The sequence below is a fragment of the Micropterus salmoides genome, unplaced genomic scaffold, assembly GCF_014851395.1.
Source record: "Micropterus salmoides isolate LMB-PRFRI ecotype aquatic unplaced genomic scaffold, ASM1485139v1 Ms_hic_scaffold_2, whole genome shotgun sequence".
Taxonomy (NCBI): Eukaryota; Metazoa; Chordata; class Actinopteri; order Centrarchiformes; family Centrarchidae; genus Micropterus; species Micropterus salmoides.
In genome coordinates this window covers 19369223-19382976 of record NW_024041150.1, presented here as the reverse complement: position 1 = coordinate 19382976, position 13754 = coordinate 19369223, and the positions used below count along the sequence as shown (strand labels likewise).

General features: G+C 38.5%; 2 protein-coding genes across 3 annotated transcripts in view; both read left to right on the top strand.

The window, feature by feature from the left end:
• The window catches only part of LOC119912224 (macrophage mannose receptor 1-like), a 357347-nt gene that overhangs the window by 174830 nt on the left and 168763 nt on the right, over positions 1-13754 (top strand). The gene's annotated exons all lie outside the window — the stretch shown is intronic.
• LOC119912232 (C-type mannose receptor 2-like) lies at positions 6138-12063 on the top strand. 2 transcript variants are annotated; one of them, XM_038731330.1, is made up of 5 exons: positions 6138-6323; positions 6475-6517; positions 8179-8349; positions 8648-8869; positions 11646-12063. In XM_038731330.1, the coding sequence occupies exons 2-5, from the start codon at positions 6484-6486 to the stop codon at positions 11762-11764; spliced, it is 546 nt and encodes a 181-aa protein (XP_038587258.1). In that variant the 5' UTR covers positions 6138-6323; positions 6475-6483; the 3' UTR covers positions 11765-12063. The 2 variants fall into 2 exon arrangements, with proteins under 2 accessions (XP_038587258.1, XP_038587259.1); XM_038731331.1 differs by having other exon boundaries at positions 6140-6323; positions 11614-12058.

The following is a 13754-nucleotide window of genomic DNA, read 5'->3' as shown; positions in this document are numbered from 1 at the left end:
CAAGGCTGAAGTGTCCACACACTTGCCCTCTCAGCACTGCCCTCTGTGGTAATAAGAATTATGGCTGTTTTAATGTAGGCGATACTTCCCAATGTTTTCAACTGTTTTGGCGTTTTTTACATTTTACTGAATAACTTTTGTGCCGAGAGGATGAATTAGAGATTCTTTAGTGTAACCAGCTAAATTTATATGCAGAACAGGTTTTACTATATGACAGTATTTATACTTTTAATTAAATACATGCAAATATGCTTTATGTTGCCTTTCAGGTTGTTGTTTACCATTTACAATGTGTGCTTCCATGGGAGCTGCCATTGTTCAGGTAGCGTTCCACAATAGTTTTTCTAGTTGGAGGTCAGAAATTTCCGAGTTCCGAGTTGCCTGGAACGCAGGATAAACTAGAGTCACTGAGCAGGGAACTATAAATTTAGCAAAAGAATATTGGTCCTGTTCCCTGACCTAGAGGCTATGTAGGATTGATTCCATGTGAACCAAACATTTCCCACAACTCCAGAGCATCATAAAGTCCAAAAGTCAAGACTTATTTAAAGAGAGAGGTAATCATTTGGAATATTCACAACATGGTTTTATCCAATGAAATATTTTGCATCCATACATATTTGTGGGCATTGGCCTTTCATAAACTATATTTTCACTGTGGTCAAAAAACTGTTTGCTCTCCCGCTTGCTGCACAAAAAGGGAGGCACAGACCTGTATTAATGGGGCGATCTAGCAGCAACCCAACAGCAGCATAACTGACCGGGTTGTAGTCAGTAAAGCAAGCTGATTTAATAAAATTGAGGATTTATTTCAAGGAATTTTTATTTTTTATGATGACATTATAAAATATGACACCAGATGTTCAAAGCTTCATTCAGAAATCTCAGTAGAAGGTTAGATTACTTCAGATTACTTTGTTACACATAGCTGGACAATGTCATCAATGCTGCTTTTGTGTTGTTGTAGTTTTTTACACAATTATCATCATATACACTATATAAAGATATCTTTGTTTAAAGCATATTGCACACCGTTCTATACTGCGCACTTGTGGTCAAATTATAGAAAGTCAAGTCTATTGAAATTCAAAGTAGCATATAACGACGCAATGAGAATATTACTCACAAGACCAAGATGGTGTAGTGCAAGTGAGATATTTGTAAGGAAGGAAGAAAATACCTTTCATGCTGTTTTAAGAAACCTAATGTTTAAATTCATGTGCCAGCTTAATGGGTCACACAATTAAATAATATTGGGCTTAACTAACATACAGCTAAGCGCTACATGCTACCAATCCTGTATGTGGAAACACTTGTATAATTGTCTCCTGGTAGAACAATGATTTTCTTTTTAAATAATTGTACACTTTTCATTTTTCTAACCATGATTTACTATGGTATTTTTTTTATGTGTATTTATGCGTGTGTATATATATGTATGTGCATTTGTGGATGTACTGGTGTGGGTAAGATTTGTACCTTGAGTCTGTAATAAAGTTTTTGATTGATTGATTGATTGATTGATACGAAATATCAGTAAGGTATGAAGGTATGAAAAAACAGGTATCGCCCAAGCCTAAAAGAAAGGAGTAACAATGATAAGTATGTTGTTTGACAGATCAAAAGGTCATGAGGACATTTATTTGGCCCTACTCCCAGGACTACAGTGAGGGAGTGGTGGGGTGAAATCTTATGACATTAAATGTGTGGGCAGTCTTCCTCTGAGCCTAATCATTACTTCATAAAGACTCAAGCTTTCTGATAAAAGTATGTTTGGCAGGAATGATTTTAATATAATTTTAGGGCAATTTCAACAACATGAGAAGACCAACTTTTGTCTTTGTTAGCAGAAAAATTGATGGTGTAATAACTTTAAAATAATAAAATAATGTAACAATACAATAGAATGAAAATGTTATTTACTAGTTATTATTTTTATGTTGAATTCAATTATTGTAAACGACAAAAGAAACTGCTCTGTGATAGCGTGAGAAAAGAGAATACACACACGCGGGTTTAATCAGATCTGCATAGCTGTTTATTAAATATGACAAAATATGATGACAGTAAACTGTCTTGTTTAGGTTTCACTTCCTGATTCCTGCAGCAAGGTTGTTTTTCTCATACAAGAACCTGTTTTTTTCTCACTAAGGGCCCTATCTTGCACCCGGTGTTATTGCTTGTTTCCAACGGACGCGGCTGTCATTTTCACGCCAGGCGCCCACGTTGTTTAAATAGCAAATGCACTTGCGCCCATCTGTACGCCCAGGGTTGGGAGGATTACTTTAAAATTGTAATCCAGTACAATTACTAATTACTTATTTAACTTACTTAATTTTCTTATCAGTAATGTAATCCGTAGTATCACAAAATAACAGTAAAGCAACCTGATTACTTTTAGATACTTTTGGATTACTTTAATACCAAATACGCTGATAAAGACAAGAAAGGATCAAAGATGCCTTGTCTGCTCAGTGGATTTTTACAGAAACATACAATTATGTGGAGCGGGTGATTAAAACTGCCCAGAAGACCACTGGTGCCCATCTCCCGAGCATCAGTGACATCGGTGAGGTGAGGTGCCTGCAGAGCCCACAGGATACTAAAGGACAGTACCCACCCAGCCACAGCCTGTTCACCCTGCTGCCTTCTGGGAAGAGATATAGAAGTTTCTGCTGCCGCACACCAGACTGCAGAGCAATTTTTTTAAGCTATCAGGCTCTTAAAATCTACATCATCCTAAACCTTGCACTGGGCCTATAAGTCATTTGGCTTTTTAGAGTGTGTCATTTCCTGGAAAACCTCAATCAATCCTCCTGCACTCGGGGGGGCTGTACTAATTTAGTGACCAATGAAAACCTTTCTTAATTTTCTTTGACTCTGCTGAAAATTAGTGTTTCTGGGACCGGGCCCCACAGATTACTGAACAAAAAACACAACTTTATTCACTGTCAACACCAATCAGCTACTGGCTACATGACAATCAACGTCTGCCACAAATCCCTCACTAGCTTTGTGTTTTTACAGGAAACAGGTAAATAGCAAATAGCACTCCGCTTTCTGTTTCATTGAAACTTTGTGATTAAAGTAATGTGTACTCCCCAGTTTTACAGAATGTAGGCCCTGCCTGTCTGAATTGGAGTCTTGTTTTTCTGTACTGTACTGAACCGTTACTTTATTTTTGTATCCTGATTATGTAACGCCATTATATGTAATTGGTTACTTCCCAAACCTGTGTACACACATAGGAGTGTTGGCCTTAAAATGGGGTGTGGCCGGGCAAATTTGTGGCGCATTGCGATCTTGAGGCAGCAGAAAGAAATTTTGCCATTGACAAAAAAAACAAAATAACAGGTCTAAAGTCAATGATGCAGTGTTTCACTGTTTGTTGTTATTTTAGGGGTGTGTTACTCTGGACACGCTGACTGAATCGGTCCGATCTGATGTTAATTCATGTTCTGTGTTCTTCTAAACATACACAAGGTGTCACATAGTTCAGGTTCATACAGTGAAGCTGGAGTAAAGCAGCTGTCCTCCGGATCAAACCTGAGCTCCAGCAGATAGTTTAAATGATTTCAGAAGCTAAAAGTTGAATTCTCTGCTCTGTGGAGAGTTTCCTCTGTCTTGTAATTTCACGTTTATAACCTTTCTCATTACCCAAATTTGTGGTGCAGTGGTTAGCACTGTCGCCTTTCAGCAAGAAGGTCGTGTGTTTGAACCTTGGTGTTTCCGGGCCTTTCTGTGTGGAGTTTGTGTTCTCCCCGTGTCTGTGTGGGTTTGTCAAGGAAAATGTGTCCTTCCCGAAGAATACGGAGTCAAATAGATGTGATGAATCATTCTTTATGTAACGCGGCCACGGAGAGAAAGCACGGTTTCTCTCCCGAAATTGATTCTCCCTTTCCTTATATACACTGCAGTACAAGTTGAGACAAATGGTTGACAAGGAAACAAATGGCAGATCACATCTAGAGTATTAGCATACACTCAAAAGCTCTTCCTGGGCTGATAAAAGAATGCAAATGTATGTGGCATCAGAGTTGTCCCCTTAGTCGAGTCGAGGAGGAGAAGCGGGGAGAGAGGAGTCGATAAAATAGGTGCTTAACGAAATCAGATGTCCTTTCCTCGGAGCCGTCATTTTAAAGCAACGTCAATTAAATATGACCTGTTGCACAGCTGCATCATCTGTCCACTGTTAGACCTGTGATCTCTGTCAGAGCAGCAGAGCAGCTTTTGGCACTAAAGGCGACAGATCATATCTTCACCATCCAGAAACATGTCTGATAACATTATAACACATAGAAAAATCCAATAAACATTATAGCATCTGTTGAAAACGGCCGCAGATTACTGTAGGCAACTTTCATGCACTACCCAGAAATACAGTTGCTTTTTGGGGGGGTGCGCCTTTTGCCTGTAATTAGGAGATCATTTCAGCTCTCAGCTTGATGAGGTGAGCGTTTCATCATCAGTCCCTGTAAGAAATCACACTGTAACATTTATCTCATATAGCCCCAATTAAAACTGTCATCACAGGACTCTGCAGTTGGAGTGACGTGTAGACTACATGGGTTTATTATTATAACATGAAACACAGCCTGGTTGATATCACAGCCTAATAATTTGACTTACGTTGAGTGCACTCGTTTTGTGACGATAATAGAAGCTGAATTGGTGTGATGCACGGATCGATTTCATCACATTAGGCTAATTACTGTTATTGCATTGTAGCTCTTTGCTCATGTACAGCCTAGCCTGTATATAGGCAACATAAACAAGAACCCATACCCTAAACTCAACAGGAAGTGCAATTTTAACCCATTTTTCACAGTTCACAGGGTGCATACTTTAACCTACTCCCCCACAGAATTAATGCGATTAACTTGCTTTTTCTACTGTGCATTCTAAAGGCACTGACAATGAAAAGCTGCACTATCTGTGGGTTTTCAGCGATGGGTGTGTCCGCAACACGGTGTCAAAGATTGACGGTTAGCCATCAAAGCTATTATAACTTCACTGTACATGCTCACATCTGTACCAAACTTTACATGATTGATTACGGTCCCGTCCTGAAAACATCTACGTCATAGCGCCACCCATTCGTAACAGGAAGATTTTTGTTTTGTTTTTCATTTTTGGACATAACCTGCTATAGTACATTTCTTTACAAAAAGACAGCAACAGGTGAATAAAGCTGTACTGAAAAGAATGTAGCTTAATGAGGAGTTTAGATGGTGATTTTGATGTTTCTCTCCATGATAATTCTGGGTTGTTAATCTCCCATGCTTTTTCTACATGAAAGTTTCACATGGTTTGCCTCAATTACAATATTTTTACTGTGTATATGTAGATATGAGTCAATACTGTGACCCTTGACGAGCAATGCAACATTGGAAAGTATAAAAAGTCAAGCAACATAAATAAACAACACATCACAGCAATGAGAGGCAAAATGATAACACATGTTTAAAATATATAACTTGTTATTTATGCTGAAAAACCTAAAAAATAAGACTACTAGCAGTTGACAACACTCCTGCCGAAGAGGGCCCCTGAGAGGAGATGACACAACCGACCCCAGGCCCAAGGACACGCCACCCCTCTCTGATATGAGCAGAAGCTCAAGGCCCGAGGCCCCAGGACCCCGGATCCAGAGCAAGCCCCCCATGCCCAACCCAAGGCAGAATGCTTTCAGCACTGTCAGGGCAGTATGATGAATGTAGGGATGGTGTGTGAAAAAATGCATGTTCATGTTCATGTTCATGTTCATGTTCATGTTATGCAGACTGGGTCCAAGGTGGGCCCTGGGAGGTCACAAACTCCAAATCCCCTTCCCGCACCCCCCCTGCTTGCTCCACTAAAGCAACTTGGGTTGAGTTAAGAAGGAAATTCATGATGTAATAACTTTAAAATAATCAAATTATGTAACAATACAACAGAATAAAAATGTTTTTGTATTATATACATTTTTTGTAAATGACAAAAGACACTGCTGTGTGTTATGTAACATGAGACAAAGGAGGAGACGCACACAGCACAGGTCAGGGTTGACCAGATCTGCAAACCTGCCCATCAATGCATAAGAAGAATATAATGACTGTCAGGTTTAGCTTTTACTTCCTGACTCCAGCTGCATAGTTGTCATTGTTGTACAACAGCCTGTTTTTCTGCACTGAATCTTAAACACACCCTTTTCTTCAGTATTTAATAAGACAACCGATAAACATCAAACAAGTACTGAGCTTCTGTACAAGCACAGTGTAACTGACAGTCAGAGGCGTCTGACATCTTGTATTTTTAAGCAGAAGGAGGTTAAAGAGACACTGGTAAGTAGAATCAATAACCATACCTTATTCTGCAGGGAAGGTTCTTGCTAATACTGACAACATATTCACATATAACCTCAAGTGGAGTTGATTTACAGATCTTAGTGAGAATTGATTAACATGTTTGTTTTCAAATGTGTTTTTTTCAAAGGTCTAACTCATGGATTATGGGGTGATCATCATTGTGCTCACAGGTTGGTGCCTCATTTTTGATTTTTCTGCTGTTTGTCTGTGCTAGATAACAAGCTCTGATGATATCTGGCTTACTGTCAAGGTGGACAGCAGACAAGCCAGTTTCTGATAATCCAAAAGATTCCTCTTTTTTGCCCCCATCCATCCCACAAGATGGCCAATCAACAACAATGATCTTTCGAATTAAGGGGAAAATCCAGGGTAAACACTTTGATAAGTAATATTGGTCAGAGCAAGCAATGCTATTTTAATTAAATATATGAATACATGATTCTGCAGATGCTCATGTCTAAACAAAGGCAGCATTATCTAATCAATGTCAGGCTCAGAGAGTTATAAGGGCAGAATTAATTCAATTAGGGTCCCTCTCCTCTGGGATTGAGTCATTGTTCTTTATTATGATAGAATCAGCATATTGTAGGTTATTAAGCATACCTCACTCAGTTGTGCATATGCAGTAAGTAATTTTGCAACAAACTGAGATAAACAGTACAATGTATAAGAAAATTATTATTAAAAATTTTTAAAAAATTGTTAATAGTTGAGTAGGTTTTAATTTTTATTGTCAGTAAACGCATAATCTGAGGTAGGCTGAAACTTAATCTGACTCAAACTGATAGACAAAGTTTTAAAGTGGTCATATTATGCTCATTTTCAGGTTCATGATTTTATTTAGAGGTTGTACCAGAACAGGTTTACATGATTTAATTTTCAAAAAACACCATATTTTTGCCATACTGCACATTGCTGCAGCTCCTCTTTTCACCCAATGTGTTGAACGCTCCATTTTAGCTATGGAGTGAAGCATCTCACTTCTAAAAGATCTTTGTTGGGAGTTGCACATGCACAGTATGTAGTATCTAGTAGGACTACTAGCCAATCAGAAGTAAATTAGTAGTAGTAAACACGGCTTCGGTTCAGCTGTATATGTTCCTCTGACCAGCTTAGCAAAATGGACTGGAGCAAGAGTTTCAGAGTGGTGAGTTATTAATTTGTAACAAATGTATCTTTCATTCATAAAGTTTTAACTGAGCTCTGTCTCTACATAACAGTAACAATTTTATGACCATTGAGTGCCTGGAGGGTTGCTAGTGTTTGGAAAAGACGTCTTGTCACTGTGTGCCGCAGCTCAGTGTGTTTTTCCACCTGCGTTTTTGAGAGCGTGTCTGACTAGTTGCTAGGCGAGCATTATGACGCGTGATTTTCGTGTGTCATCACAAAAAAGCGGAAGAAAAGGCTAGACCACAAACGAGCTGTTTTCAGGCAGTTCAGAGCAGAGTTTTCTGTGGGAGATGGGAACTAACTTTGGGCTTTTTCACTTTGTGAACCTATTACATGCACAAAAAAGGTATATAACTCAATAAAGGAGAGGGGAAAAGCCAAAAAGCATAAAATGACCTCTTTAAGCCACAAAACATTAAATTTGGCTTGGCTTTTTGGTTCAATTTCAGAGGATTTTTAATTGTTTCCATGCTTTGTAGTCATGATACATTGTATGCTGCAAGCATTGAAAAATCTCACCAACGAGGAAAATGTATTGTAAAACTCAACACAGTACAGCTGAACCCACCCGGTGTATAGTGCCTCTTCGTGTTCACTGTAAAAGAGTCTTCATGCTTTATAAAAATAAAAGTAATTAAAAACTGATTTTGCTTTGTTTTAGGAGCACTGGTCAATGTTGCCTCTGCCCAAACTCGTCAGTACTACTTTGAGAGTACACCACTGAACTGGACTGAAGCTCAGAGCTTCTGCAGACAGGTCTACACTGACCTGGCCACCATAGAAAACACAACTGATGTCAGTGCTGTACTCAGGACCACACCAAGCTACACAGGCAAGTTCTCAATATTGGAGTCATTTACTGTGTATGTGTATGTATGTAACATAAGCATAATATATATATATATAATCCTATACACACACAACAGCCAGGCAACAACCAAGTTTTTGATGAGGTTACTAAATATTAGATAAAATAATAAAATATTGTACTGTGGAATCTGAAAGAGCAACAATGAAAAATAGAGGAGACACATCATTTAAGGGATGTTTAGTAAAATTATTCACATTTTAGGTCAATTCAGCAACTATTTTAATTACAGCTGTTGTATAATGAACATCTGTTTGTACAGGCAAGGCTTGGATAGGTCTATATGGTGACAACTGGAGATGGTCCCTGAGTGACAGCAGCTTCTATGGTGAAGGAGAGACAGAGTTTAGAAACTGGGCTCCTGGATATCCCTACAATCCTTATGGACAACAGAACTGTGTGCTGCTTCGCAGTCAGTACTATTACACTGGGATGTGGCAATCCTACTTTTGCACCTACCAATTACGCTTTGTGTGCTACAATGGTGAGTTCCTTATTTAAAAACATCTCACCTCTTGTATCAAGGTGACATGAGCAATATTTTATCTACTGAATCAAGTTCTTCTAATATTTGGATGTAATTTCTTTCATTTACATTTACTCATTTGTCAGATGCTTTTGTCTAAAGTGACTTACATTTGAGGAACAACAGTAGGAGATACATGGGTGACAATGGATACTAGTGAGAGCAGCAATAACTAGAAAATTGCATTTCCTACGGAAAGTGCGTGTAAATGCTGAAGCTGAAATTAATTTTCAGAACACTGTGTCAGAAAACTATAACTAAAAAAAAAATCAGAAAGTGTAATAATGCTGAAAGCTAAACTGAAATTACATAACATTGCAAAATCAAATGCTGAAAGAAGCCAAAATGCACTGAAAAGCTGAACGCCTCTTGTTTTACTATCAGGAAAGTATATTAATAAGAAAACAATATGGAAGTATAACAATGCTGAAAGCTGAACTGAACTTGCAAAACACTGTGGAAAATTTACAAGAGCTGAAATTAAGTATCTTTTCTTAAGAAGCTATGTGTCACAACCTGCAATGAAAAGTTGTGTGTTGTTTGTGTAGACCCTGCAGGGATACATCTAGGCAAGAACGTGTTTCTCCTTACTGGATGGTTGGGCTTTATTTTCAAAGAATAGGTCCATCCCTACTTTCCTGTAAACATATAGTAACCATAAGGGTCTTTTATTTTGGAAAATCAGTCTCACCTTATCTTTCCTGTTAAGATGCAGTAACTGTCTGAGGCTTTAATTTGGAAGAAATTAGATCCTTAAATCCCTGTTTAGAAGGAGAGGATGGTGCAGTGGAGAAGACATATGCCTTTGGTGTGGGAGACCTGGGTTTAATTCCCATTGCAACACATTTGCCAATGTGTCCCTGAGAAAGACACTTAACCCCTTGTTGCAACCTCTGACACATATAGCAAATGTGAGTGACTTTGAATAAAAGCGTCAGCTTCATGACTGACAATTTATTTATTTATAAGATAGCCTACAGTTACTGCCTGCAGACTGTTTGAAGCCTTATTTTGGAAGGAATTAGGTCCATACTGAGTTTGAGTTGGTATTGAAACTGTTTCTCTTCTGAAATGGTTTCAGGAGCAGTAGAAATGAAGTGGAAGGGGAGACAGACACACAGACGGAGATACAGGCAGTCAGACAGAGACAAACAGACAGAGAGAGACAGACAGGAACATAGAGAGACAGGAACAGAGAGGGAGACGGACAGACAGATAGACAGACAGTAGCTGTAGCAGTACTGTCAGTAAAAATCCCACCAAAGAAGATAAAACCAGTTTGTGTGTTTGTATTTGTGTATATTCATGTATTAGAAAGCACCTTAACCTCCTGCAGAGATTCTATCAGACCTGGGCCTGACAATAAATACAGCAAAGACTAAAATAAGGATTTTCAAACAATCCAGAAATCAGGTTAACACACAATTACAACTCCTTCTGACAGGATGAATTAGTTAAATACATCCCCATACGTTACCTCTGGCCACGTTTCTTATCAGCTACTCATTTTAACAATGACAATGGATGGGACATGAGACAATCCGATCGTATGTGGTTTTCTCCATTCTCCCAATTTAATTTCGACATTTTGATTTTGATTTTGAAGTATAGCGAGCAACATATAATGTTCTAACTAACAAACTAGCTACTGGATTTTTCATGTCAGTTTAGTGGAAGTCAGATGACAAAATGCGGAAGAGCGAAACATAAAAAGTGGGCGGGGCGGGAAATTAAGTGAATAAGCCCATGTGAGGACCAGAACAAGATTTACTACATTTCAGGTTTAAGATGATGCACGAAGAATTAAAACTGTGGTAAAACCAACGACTTAAAGAAAAAATTGATAAAAATGGCTTCTCAAGGCTGTTACTATCTGTGTAACATCAATGATAGAGTGTAACAGATTTTTCTTTATTCTCTCTGCTGTGAACTGACAGGAAATAAAATGAAACCTTCTTTTCTCCTTTTCTCCTCCTCTGACCTTGCTCTCTCTGTGTGTCTGTGTGTAATGTGTTTGTCAGTGTATTAATGTGTGTCTGTACGTCTCAGTATAATGAAGTCCAAAGCAGCAGAATGCATTTCTGAACTAGCTGGTATTTCGTTGTATGGATAAAGTTAAAAAAGTGACCTTTTCAGCTAGTTAAAAATTGGTACATTCTGCAGCTGACAAGAAATTTCAATGAGAATTTATAATGGTTGGCAGTGGAGGAATTGCCGGTCACTCTTGACCTTGAGAAGGGCACAGAGCCAAATCTCCGATGTCCGATGAAAAGTCCGATGGATTTAGAAAGCCCATGTGAGGAACCAGAACAAGATTGTCTACATTTCTGGTGTAAAATGATGCATGAAGAGTGTGTTCAAGATTCAAGATTGTGGTCAAGTCAGTGAGTCAGTTACATAAGATTGTGGTTTCCAATGGCTGCTCTGGATGAGCATCACTCTCTAGTGATGTCACGCACCTTAACTCATCTATGGCAAGAGCTATTAGCACATTAAACATCAATGGGGTAAATACCTGTGGAAAGAAGTAAGAGTATACGAGTAGTGCAATCAATACAAGAGAATTGTAATGAGATCAAAGAAGAAGAGCACAGGATGTGTATGTTAGAGGTGTTACATTGCATACATTGTAGCAAAGTCAGTATTGTTTACAAGTCCATCTTCACAGTTTTAATAACTTCTCTTCATCAATATATTTCCAGGTTCAGTAAATGACACATCCTCTTTTGTAAAGGTCAACAGAACTTTGAATTGGACCGAAGCTCAGAGATACTGCAGGGAGAATTACGTCGATCTAGCCAGGTACAGTGTGCACTGATGAAGACTCCAACACATACAATAGTTCAGTACTGAACCAACTACTTAACAACTACTATCTGTTCTGTGATGAAATCCAGCTTATTCAGTATTCTCACACTTGATTAAATTCCACATGGATTGAAAAATCTGTCAAATAGTTTTATTTGATTCTTTTTGTTGTTTGAATCCTTCCCCTTCTGTGTTTGTTCATTTGTTGTTATTATTTTTTAATTGCTTTGCTTCTAAGTAAAACATTTTCAAGTGTAAGGCCCTTGGGGCTAAGCCACGTAGTATGATGATCATTGTGATGATTACAAGCAGGATTGACAGAAAAATAGCACCAATAGGATACCTTAATTGTAAGGTGATTATGTTGCACTGATTTTGAGATGTTTACCAACCTCATCGGTAAATAATCACATATAATTGTAACCGAAGCAAGTGGTGAGGGTTCAAATCCCCAAACAGCTAATTGTTGCCATAGGTTCCCCAAGTACAGAGACATGGTACAGAGTTTCCACTGAAAGGGTGATTGATTAAACATCAATATTAAAAATCAGATTTTGGGCACTTCTATTCATTATACAAGACTCAAGTAATACTAAACAGGACAAGATGTTTATGCCAACGGTGCCATGGATGCCAAAGGATAAAAGCAAAACTGTTGACACACCTGAGCATCTACATATGCCAGACATGCAATACCTAAGGGCTAACAGGTGATACACTGGTGCACCGCCACCTAACACAGTAAATTACACACATTAAACAAAACCACACAATAGGCAGAGTTGAACGTGTGCACACAGCTCTAACAGACGCACCATCACATGCAGTAAAGGGGAAACTGCATTGCAGAACTACTAGGTAGCATCTTTCTACCTCAGGGTATCAACTTCCAATGCCATCCCTGCGGTGAACTCTCGCATTTAAGCAGTTCCTGCAGTCCACAGGGTCTGGGCGACAGGTGTAAAATACCTGTAATAAAAACTGTAAAAAACAACAAAAAAAGGAGTTCACAAAAGTTAACAAAGTCAGCCACAATGCATACCTTCCAGGAGACTAACCTGCTGCTAAGCCACACTATAATCAAGGCTACGTTCACACCTCATGGCCGATGTGCTAGCAGGTAGGGTTAGCCTCCTTTGTGTTGCAACACTAAAGCAAACTGCAGCGCAAAATCGCCGTTTTGCGTACAATAGCCATGGTTTTGTCAAAGCGTGTATGATGCCTGAGATGAGAATGGGTTGCATTTTAATCTCCGAATTCCACTACATCTTTGCTCCATTGATCTTCTGGTTTAACACTTCCCCGTATCAAGTGTTTCACTGGCCAATATCAATTGTTTCAATTGGTCAAATGGTGAGTCTGCAGTGATATTCAGTGTCTTGCTATAACTTGTACAATTGCACAACATTTTCTTTTTTGCTCAGTGTTGGATCAGATTTTACCAAAGTAATTGACAACACACCCAAAATCAGTAGAATGATGTGTGAGTTTTTTCAGAATTTTCTCAACATTTTGACTGTTGTAAGCGTTTTAAGTTTAAACTGAAAAAAATATCCGGATGTGGAGCATGTGACGTCACTACCTAAACTTGTGAGAAGGTGTGTGGAAGCAGCCTCTCACCACTAGCTCAGTCACAAAGTCACCTACTCTGGAGATTTTGAAGTTCCAGGGTTAACAATCTCTGATCTCAAGGTCATGCTGTAAAAATCAAGTGTGCGTTTCCTCAGTTATCTCTAAGGCCCAATTCTTTCATCACTTTAATCTCTTAAGTCAAATTATGGGCAGAACTGATATACTGTATAGAGCATATGGCGGTCAGCTGAAATGATGATAAATAATAATATAAACCGAGGCTCAGTTATGTAATTTTCTCGAGGCTGTTACAGGGGAACTTGTGGGTTCTAATAATTTTTATTAATATAAAGGGAAAGGCAAAATTCAGGTGGTGTATTGCGCACTTTTAAATTTAAATACACAAAAGTGCAGTAACGTGTTTTATTAACACTTTAAACAAATAAAAGTAAATAAATTTGGA

Bases quoted from the DNA above. Each gene is read 5' to 3' on its own strand.
- LOC119912232 (XM_038731330.1), top strand. From the start codon at position 6,484: ATGGATTATGGGGTGATCATCATTGTGCTCACAG. The intron at 6,518-8,178 runs GTTGGTGCCTCA...GCTTTGTTTTAG, and splicing joins GATCATCATTGTGCTCACAG to GAGCACTGGTCAATGTTGCC. The intron at 8,350-8,647 runs GCAAGTTCTCAA...CTGTTTGTACAG, and splicing joins GACCACACCAAGCTACACAG to GCAAGGCTTGGATAGGTCTA.